The sequence below is a fragment of the Anabrus simplex genome, chromosome 1, assembly GCF_040414725.1.
Source record: "Anabrus simplex isolate iqAnaSimp1 chromosome 1, ASM4041472v1, whole genome shotgun sequence".
Lineage (NCBI taxonomy): Eukaryota > Metazoa > Arthropoda > Insecta > Orthoptera > Tettigoniidae > Anabrus > Anabrus simplex.
This window is the reverse complement of record NC_090265.1, coordinates 842,230,252-842,240,981: the sequence shown is the minus strand read 5'-3', so window position 1 is coordinate 842,240,981 and position 10,730 is coordinate 842,230,252. Positions and strand designations below refer to the sequence as shown.

Sequence of the window (10,730 nt, the reverse complement as noted above, 5' to 3'; positions counted from 1 at the left end):
TTTTCATACCAGGCAAATGCTGGGGCTGTACCTTAATTAAGGCCACGGCCACTTCCTTCCAACTCCTAGGCTTTTCCTATCCCATCGTTGCCATAAGATCTATTCGTGTGGTGCGACGTAAAGCCACTAGCAAAAAATTCCTTGTTTAATAATGTGCTTTGTACATGTATGTTATAGTGTAATATTTATATCGAAATTGTGTGTTTGGCAGCCTGAAAAGCTTTTAAGTTTACATTTAAGAATGGTTCCATTGACCATCGTTCTTTAGAACAACGACATGATGAATATTTGCATTAGGTGAGATGGTGTTGGATAATCATGTTAATGAATGGAGTTTCAGGTAATTGTGAATAATTTATCGTAATAGAGCGCGATATCGATAGAAATGAGTGGGAGGGTGAAATGTGTGCGCATGCGTTAGCGCGATCGACCCTTGGTAGCTGTGCCCGGCCGTCTCTTCACAACGCCTACAGGTGGAGCAGCCCAGGTAAGACCTTATGGAGCTCAGTTTGTGAGAAGTGTAACTGACTAGCGGTGAGTGCCTTGGGGTGGTTGGTGTCCCGCACATCCTCACATAGAGGTAACAATTATGCAAGCATTTCTTTAAAAACTTTGTCTGCAGCTGTATTTGATTTACAATGAATATACATTTATGTAAGGTGTGTAAAAATTGTGCTTAGTTGGGCGTTTTGGAACTGTAAAAGTTTATGGTATAGACCAACTAGTGGATGCTGTAGAAGATGTCTTGCACCCTTCTTCCTGCCCTTGCTACCTTATGCAGCCCTGAGTCTAACCAAACCAACCGAAATGGAGTTGCGTAGTTGTGAGCTTGCATTCGGGAGATAGTAGGTTCGAACCCCAGTGTCGGCAGCCGTGAAGATGGTTTTCCGTGATTTCCTATTTTCACATCAGTCTAAGGCCATGGTCGCTATACGACCTATCTGTGTCGGTGCGACGTAAAAAGAATCTTATGGCTCTTTAGACCTGATGTGCCTTGGCCTACCAAGCGATCGCTGCTCAGCCAGAAGGCGTGCAGATCTCGAGGTGACGCGTTGTCAGTGCGACGATTCCTTTCGATCGTTACTGTTCACTTTACCGAGCAAGTGGCTGTGCGGTTTGGGTCACGTAGCCATCAGCTTGCATTCGGGAGATAGTAGGTTCGAACCCCACTGTCGGCAGCCCTGAAGATGATTTTCCGTGGTTTCCCATGTTTACACCAGGCAAATGCTAGGGCTGTACCTTCATTAAGGCCATGGTCGTTTCCTTACCAATCCTAGACCTTTCCTATCCCATCGTCGCCGTAAGACCTATCTGTGGCGGTGCTCCGTAAAACAAATTGATATAACTATTGACTTTCCAGACCGGGGCCGCTATGTCACTATCAGACAGCTCCTCTGTTGTTCTCACCCAGGGTGAGTGGATCTCAAACGAGCTCTGAAATCTTGGTTTTTTAAAAACCTAAGCCTGGGTTTCAGGGCGGGGGACAGACTACGGGGCCCTCTGTTATCCAGTCCTGGACGTTTTCAAATTTCGTCTTCCCTCTCCCCCCATGAAAGCAATCCTGAGATAGAGTTTACTTGACATAGGGTGGTGATTCCTCTCTATTTCTCCACCGCCAAACAGAACGTGGTCACCTGCCCATGCACCGATCACACCAAATGTTGTTAAACTTACGATGTTGCATACATTCTTGTGTTTCAACACGGCTACGTCATAAGCCGCTGGCATCTTTCAAAGACAGCGTATTCTGCGACCTAACTGAGTTTAGTCTTCCTCTGTTTATTTGCTTCAAGTTTCTTCTTTCTTTCTTAATCATTTTACCCTTCAGGGTTGGTTCTTCCCTCGGATTCAGCGAGGGATCCCACCTCTACCGCCTCAAGGGCAATTTCCTTGAGGCAGACGTTGTTACTTTTTCTCCTACAAATAGAGATGCCTCCAACCCAATCATCAAGTGCCTTCCTTATGATACGCTCACCATAGACGTTGTAAAATTGAGTGGACAAGATGCAGCTTTTGTATTCTAATATAATAATGATAATAATAATAATAATAATAATAATAATAATAATAATAATAATAATAATAATAATAATAATAATAATAATAATAATAATAATAATAATAATAATAATAATAATAATAATTTTACGTGAAGATATCACTCCTTTAGTATGTGCAACCCGCAAAGTACAGACTTTTAGTGATTTGATTTGATGATTACTCGAATTCGATTGAACTTAGAAAGTTATCAATACCTGATGATTCACCTGCAAGTAATTCGGAAGTGTGTTAAAAATAATGAAGTCAATGGGTCGAGTAGAATGGCGGGACGTATATTATTATTATTATTATTATTATTATTATTATTATTATTATTATTATTATTATTATTATTATTATTATTATTATTATTATTATTATTATTATTATTATTTGAGGCCTACGTGGAGAAGGTCCTGGATTTGATTACCGGTCGGAGATTTTAATTGCGGCTGTTCAATTCCTCTGACTCGTGGACTGAGTGTTTGTGTTTGTCCCAACATTTTCCTCCTCATATTCATACAACACAACGCATCACACCACCAGCCACCACAGAAACACGCAATAGTGATTACACGCCTCTACGTAGGGTGGCGTCAGGAAGGGCATCCGACCGTAAAATAAGGTTAAATTCACATGTGCGACATAGTTCGCACCCACTATCCGATCCGTATTTGGGAAAAGCGAGTGGAAATTATTATTATTATTATTATTATCTATATATTAAAAAGATTACCAATACAGCTTTGTCCAATCCGTCCCGCCATTCTACTCGACCCACTGGCTTAATTATTTTTAATACTCTTCCGAATCACCTGCAGGTGAATCGTCAGGTATTGACAGCATTGTAAATTCAGTCGAATTTGAGTAATCATAAAATCAAATCACTAGAAGTCTGTACTTAGCGGGTTGCACACAGTTGAGGAGTAATATTTTCACGTAAAGATATCAGCGAAACTAAACGATTAACAAATGAGAGGCGTCTATACACAAACGTGCAATTTCAACCAAACTTAGTACACATATAACTTACTATCTGAAAAAGAAACTCTCGAGGTTAGATACCCCTAGCCCCCCAACGGTTGGGGTTTGGTCGGGAGTGACACGAAAAAAATCATCAAAAACGATCAATATTAGTGTCGAATCCATACTTGTCGGGGTTACTGAGATGAATAGTGACACTCCGGATGCCATTTAAGTCTCCATCGGTATGGGGTGGGTGCTAAAAGGAATGAAATAGAAATGTCCAACGTGACCGAGGTCATGGATGTACCGTATGTGTGTATGTTTCAGCATAGAGTAGCTCTCAAACCAAATTTTGTACACATGTGACTTACTATCTGGAGAAAAATACGTGGGGACACGGCACCGCTAGCACCCCTACGGTTGGGTGTTGGGTGGGAATAATATGAAAAATCATCAAAAACGTCCAATATTAATCTCGAATCCTTACTTTTTGGGGTCGCTCAGATGAATTGTGACACTCTGGATGCCGTTGAAGTCCAAGTTCAGCCTCCATCGGCATGGGGGTCAGAAGGGTTGAAAATGACAGAGATTAGTTTTGAATCTACAGTTCTCGGGTTCGCCAGGCTAATTGATGACAGTGCCAATGGGCGGTTGGAATCGTGTACATCATATCCATAGCGCGACGCGTAAATACATACAGTTATCATTTTTCATTATTTGTCTGAAAGGATCATATACTTTCCCGACAATATGGCCTGCAGCAAGGAAATACTTCCACGTGAAACAAAATTCTTCTTCTATCTCTCTTCGCACACCTGTGGGATCGCGGGTGCAAACTGTGTCACACATGTGGATTTGGCCCTGTTTACGGCCGGATACCCTTCCTGACGCCAACCTTATATGGCAGAATGTAATCTCTATTGCGTGTTTCTATGGTTGGTAGTGGAGTGTGTTGTCCGAATATGAAGAGAAAAGTGTAGGAACAAACACAAATATCCAGGCCCCGAGCCAGAAGAATTAATCAGACACGATTAAAAAATCCCAGACCTGGCCTGAAATCGAACCTGGGACCCTCTGAACCGAAGGTCTCAACGCTGACCATTCAGCCAATGAGGCGGACACGTGAATTTTTTTTTGTAAAACTAAGACTTTAAATTAAACACAAAATTAACTCTAAAAGTACAAAAGAGTTCGTGAAATGTTAATCAACGTCACAGTAAAGAAATATGCAGAAAATCACTTGACTCATAATTAAGAGATAACACAAATCCTAAAAATAAACATTCGAGAAAGTATTCGAGCAACACGTGGAGCAATTTCATATCGTGATATATTATTTGACCTATTTATAACGAACACTACGGAGCAGCACGGCTCTTTTAGTTATTAGAGCACTGCGCGGATATATACAAAATATTATCCGTATCCGCTCCGCACCTGCACTTCCTTTATCCGCACCCGCATCCGCGAATAGTTATCCGCGGGTACTGTAAATATTTAAATGCAGTATATTACACCCAAGGTATTGAAACGGATAGATGTGTTAACATAATACATTAGGCTGACACCTGGAACCAGACACCCCACAGTCACAGCTTTATGAGGGATTTTCTCTTGCGCCGATTTTCCGATCACTAGAAGTTTTAGTTTTTCGGTTCCCGTAATATTAGCTCCCAGCATCTCCGTAACCCTTTCTTTACTTGTTAGCTGTTCCTCACAAACCACAAACGTCGCATTGCAACAGTTAATGTTGCACAAAATTCGAGTTACAGAGTAATTTTTGCTTCATGGGAGGAAATGTTTCTTCGAGAAATCGAGAAATTCGTCTAACCGAATTTCGAGTAACAGAGAAATAAGTACACGTGAAGACCACGACAAACGGCGTGGGAAATTTCAATTACTTCGAGGTAAGGAAAATTCGAGTAATGGGAGTTCGAGATATCGAAGTTAGTCTGTATTTTCAAAGTCGCTGTATTTCTGAATACAGAATTGAATATGACGTGTAGGATTAAATTGTCCAATTTTCAAACATGTTGAGTACAAACATTTTGAGTTTTGTGTTAAATAGGCCCATAGTATTAATGTGTAAAAATTCAGTGCTGACAAAAATTAATTGTAAAGTGGTGTCATTGTGACTGAATTTGTTTATTTTGTGATAATAATATGTCAAGTTCAAATACGTGGGTGAATGGATCCCACTAATCGGAATGGATAAAGAGGCAGACAAGGCAAACGCCAGAAAATTAGATCTGGCCTACAAGCTAACATAGAACAGGTATAACAAACGGGCAATATCCTACAAGGCCAAAATCCGATATTGCAACTCAGTAATAAAACCGGAAGAATTATACGCTTCATAGTGCCTGATTTTAAATAAGAAAGGGGAGCTAAAAGAACTCGAGAAGAAGGAAAGGAAGATTTTGAGGAAATTTTTTCTGGGACTGCAGGAGATTACTGGAGAAACGAGGGAGCTCTACAAGTAGACTGAAAAGATCACGGACACAATATGGAAACGAAGGCTGACATTCTAGGGATACTAAATAAGAATGGATGACATATGGCTGATCAAGAAGATCTTCAAATACATATTGGGGAGTTTAGAAGAGGTCAAGAGGGATGCAAGATAATTTGCAAGTTCATTACAGGTGTTCTACAATAGAAGAGAGTTCAGAAGAAGAGTCGACAGTTAAAATCATTTGAAGAGAAACCACTAAAACGGAGGTCCGAACGGATCATTTCCAATGAGGACAGAAAGATGAGGAGCGAAAGAATGAAGAGGTTTATGGGAAGAGAAGAGAAGAGAAGAGAAGAGAAGAGAAGAGAAGAGAAGAGAAGAGAATCCAACAATCCTTAAGGGAATTCATGACTAAAATGTTGCGTTTTGACAAAAAAAAAATCGATTTTTCAATTTTAAACTTAAAAATCCCTAAATTACTCCTCTTTCAAATCCCGTTATCAGTTTTCCCTAACGGCATTTTTAAAGCTCTAATTGCCTGATTTAAAGGATAGCGGTTCGGCGTACAAAGAGAAAACCCTACACGCCCTTTTCTTTCACGTTGTCAGACAATATTGGCTTCAAGTTCTTTCGGACTACCATTTCAATAATTCCGCTGGAATACATTTACCTTGTAGTAGACCTGGGCTGTGCATAAGAGAAGACAAAAGTCTGGTTGGTGGTGGTGGAGGGCGGTAACTTGCAGTTCAGAGCAGTTTCTTAAAACTTTCAATTGAATTTTTCTAGTTTAAAACTTTTTCAGCTCTTTGATGTGTACAAAATGCAAGTTGCTTTTATGTCGCACCGACACAGATAGGTCTTATAGCGACGATGGGACAGGAAAGGGCTAGGAGTGGGAAGGAAGCGGCCGTGGCCTTAAGTAAGGTACAGCCCCATCATTTGCCTGGTGTGAAAGTGGGAAACCACGGAAAGCCACTTTCGGGGATGCCGACGGTGGGATTAGTACCCACTATCTCCCGAATGCAAGCTCATAGCTGCGCGACTCTAACCGCACGGCCAACTCGCTCAGTGATTTCATTACATTAATTTAATTTCACTTCCTATCTGATCTGTCCGATGCATACAATGCTATCTAGTGAATGCTTTGCTTAACGCTCTCTACCAGATTATATTTATGTACATGTCCCTGAAAACCAGGCATTTTCTGCGATATTTAAATTTATTTTAAGTTTCTTTTACAATTGGCTTTACGTCGCACCGACATAGCTAGGTATTATGGAGACGATGCGGTAGGAAAGGTATGGGAGTGGGAAGAAAGCAACCGTGGCCTTAATTAAGGTACAGCCCCAGCATTTGCCTAATGTGAAAATGGGAAACCACGTAAAACCATCTTCAGGGCTATCGACAGTGGGTTCGAACCCACTATCTCCCGGATGCAAGTTCACAGCTACGCGGCTCTAACCATACGGCCGACTCGCCCCGTATTTTATGTTTTAATTATGCTACAAACTTTATTGAAACTTATAACATATTGAAGGTCTATTCTTTTTCTATCATACGCAAACAGAACTATTTCCAATAAATCTCAAATCTTAGTAGGTATTTTTCAACCCCGTAAATGTCATAGAAAGTCAAATAAAGGATCACTGTTCATAATATTGTATTGTTTCACTTATTATCAATATGAATTTGATTCAAAGAATGTTTTACACTATTATTATTAGTTTTATGCGCATCATTACACGGAATGCCAACGGCCGTAGCCGTGTTGAAACACCAGATCACATGAAATCACCGAAGTTAAGCAACATTGGGCGTGGTCAAGATTTGGATGGGTTGCCACGCGCTGTTGGTCGGGGGTAAGGGAATGGAGGAGCGGAAAGAACTGGCCACCCTACCTCACGTAAACTCCGGCTCAGGCACACCTCTGCGGAGGTTTGGACCTGTCTTCGGGCAGAATACACCCTTACCTTACCTTACACGGAATCATATTGTTTCTTCGCGTGAAATAAGTTGAGGCATGGATCCATACACAGCACAACACCACACTGTTCACTCTGGTAGCCTGTCTCCTCACGGAAAGCTTTCCAACTTGATTTCTAAAATGCCGTCTTGTTAGTATTCCTATTCCAGTTGATACGATTGTCTTAGGAACAGCATCTTTAACAAGCTGTGCTGCAATCTGAGTGATGACATTGTTTTCGTGATAGTTATCTTCTTCCTGTGCCCTGAATTGTGCAGCCAAAATGCACTGGGCATAGCAAGAAGCATCGAGCATGTATCGGGGAACACGTAACAAGGATCGGCAAAAGAAGTCCTCAGACCACTAACTAGTTTGGACGACAATATGCGTAAGTCTAGAGTTGATTGGAGTGATCAGGCATTCAGTGTAACCCGTTTGAACACTGAATTGTGAAATAGTGGAGGAAATTGTGCCGTTTTGTAAATCTCAGTATTTTGTCATGCCGACCTTATAGTATAGCATTTTTCAAGTACATACCTTCAAATATAGCACAATCTAATTCCTCATATTCCAAATCATCCAGATCGTCATCTATATTAGCTATACAATCCTCAGCATCACACCGCGGTTAACTTTGGCGGGACTCGATTTCCAATGAAGTTCGCGCGCTGAAGTGGCGCGGTAACACTGCCATGAGAAATGTTTAGCCTTGAAAATATGTCAAGTAGAGTGTCATTTCTTGCTCAGTATTGTTACTAACAGTACGAGGCATAAACTCCCGATGTCCAGAACCGTACAAATACCGCTTAGCAAAGTAATATTCGTTTACATGAGCGACGCCGTAGAAACGATGGGGTTGGCGATTTCCGGGAAAATGCCGCCTGTAAAATCTACGGGCTTCGTAGCGAGAGTGTTAAAACGGTAAGGAAGGAATACTGTGGATGTATTTCCCGCACACTTAGACTGGCCGGGCGGTCAGTCAGTCTGCCAGCCACTGCTCGCGTGGAGCAGCGCGAAGTAACATCACTGATCAAGGGGCAAGCATCACAATGAAAAGGGAATGTAAAACAAGGGCATATAGTCCATGGGAGGAAATATGGCCTGCCTGTTATTGTTGTGTAATGTCGTTATCACACAGCAAAGAGAACAATGCATTTGCAATATGCTGGGCATCATATTGATTAAATTAGTGTATAGATAGTCCACTCGTTATTTATGACTAAAAATGAAAGCTGACATGATAGGGACAAAAAAAATATGTGTTTTCCGACTGACCATACATTTTCAGACTAATATTCGCAAAGATGAAATAAAATCAATTACAGAATCCTGATTTCTTTGTTATTTCCCAGATAATGACTAGAGGGACGCCCGTCAGCTTATTGCTGGCGCTCTTGGTGGCAGCTGTTTCCAGCCTGCCAACGACACTGCTAGAGGACGCTAAACAAGCGGAACAAGTACGCGCCAAAGGTAAGTCAATAGCCCCCCTTCTGACACCCCGATCATAACCGAACCTCACAGTCCAAGATAGTGGTTCTACTTCGACCAAGGTGAGTGGATAACAAGGAAATATATAATTCGCCCTGTCATTCATGTTGGCATTTGAGTTAATACGGGTGTGCGTGCTTAGTGTTCACTCCGCAAAATTATAATTATCAGCATTCTTAATGCATCCATCTGTAACGAGAACGTGCAGTGAGTAGCGAAGTTTAAATATCTTGGATCTACAATTGAGGCACTGAGGTAAAAAACGGGACATGTCACTGATTAGTAGTTTTGAGATATATCAGTTGTTGTATATAGTTCTGAATAATATTCTTACACTGTATAGTTACTCATACATGCTCATTGGGAAGATTAAAGTCATATGCCAGAATATGTAATCATATAATAAAGACACATACTAGGAAACTGATACAGAAAATGGCTGACATGGCCCGTTTTAAATTTAAACAACACTTATTTTACCAAAAGTAAAGTGTAACTCAAAAATTAGTTCAATTTTATAGCAACATATGTTTTCAATCATTTAAGGTTTTTTTTCTTGCTAGTTGCTTTACGTCGCACCGACACAGATAGGTCTTATGGCGACGATGGGACAGGAAAGGGCTAGGAGTAGGAAGGAAGCGGCCGTGGCCTTAATTAAGTTACAGCACCAGCATTTGCCTGGTGTGAAAATGGGAAACCACGGAAAACCATTTTTAGGGCTGCCGACAGTGGGGCTCGAACCTACTATCTCCCGAATACTGGATACTGGCCGCACTTAAGCGACTGCAGCTATCGAGCTCGGTATTTAAGGATGTTAATACACATTACAAATAAAGTGGATAAACATGCATCATATGACAAAATATTCATATCAAGAAAGGCTCTGGAAATATAAGTCAATAACATATTAGTATTTTGGCTTGTAAGATGCAAGGAATATTACAAAAGGATTTTCTTACTAAACAACCCAGATTGTTTAGTCAGACAACTATGTTCATATTTTATTTGAACGACAGATTTCAGTCCTGATCACTGTCCCAAAGTTCAATTTTGCACGACATAAAGGTGTCAACACTGATTTAGACAAGGAAAGAGTTACTGAACAAGTCCTATTTTAACATCAACAGATTCCAAAATGATTACTAGTCACTTTTTTTTATTTTAGTGTATCAAATGCTGATGCTGGTCATACTATCAAATAAGTGAACGCGAGCATTTATGTAGCTTTGGCGAAGTTGTGAACGACGCCGCTGCGATCTCCGAATGGAAGAGCACCTGAAATAGAAGATCTGTTGCACCATCACTCATCCTGTTAAACTCTGAGGTACCAAGGGCTGGCCATCTACGAAGGTGATATAACGTAGATTAAATGCCATCGAAAGAAAAATGCTGAGATGCCTCGCTGGAGTGGATCGTACTTCCAATGTGGGCATAAAACGATTTGGTGATGCGATGCAGAAGAAACTGCTCGAAAGCTGACTGCCATGGTTTGGAGATGCGTTGCGAGTGGAAAGATATAAAATTGCAAAAGTGGCCGACACCCTAGAAGTCGTCAGAAAGAGACCCAATGGATGATCTAACTAACTATGAACTGATACCTACATAACGATATCAAGTTAGTCTACTACGGACATGACCCCCTTGGCTGAATAAAGCGGATGCTGCGGAAGCACACAGCAATCCCTGACATTGGGCGAGACAAATACTGATTATTATTTATTTAACCTATGGCTTTAGTGCCAGGAATGTCCGAGTACATGTTCGGCTCACCTAGTACATGTATTTCTATTTGACACACATGGGTGACCTGCGCGTCTA

At 41.0% G+C, this 10,730-nt stretch overlaps 1 protein-coding gene across 1 annotated transcript in view; it reads left to right on the top strand.

Annotated features, from left to right (window-relative positions):
* The first annotated feature begins 438 nt into the window (after nucleotides 1-438).
* The window catches only part of LOC136874096 (uncharacterized), a 61,892-nt gene continuing 51,600 nt past the window's right edge, over nucleotides 439-10,730 (top strand). Inside the window, exons 1-2 of the mRNA XM_068227699.1 lie at nucleotides 439-487; nucleotides 8,777-8,894. Coding sequence (XP_068083800.1) covers nucleotides 8,780-8,894 — 115 coding nt within the window. The 5' untranslated portion in view covers nucleotides 439-487; nucleotides 8,777-8,779. The remainder of the gene's footprint in view (nucleotides 488-8,776; nucleotides 8,895-10,730) is intronic.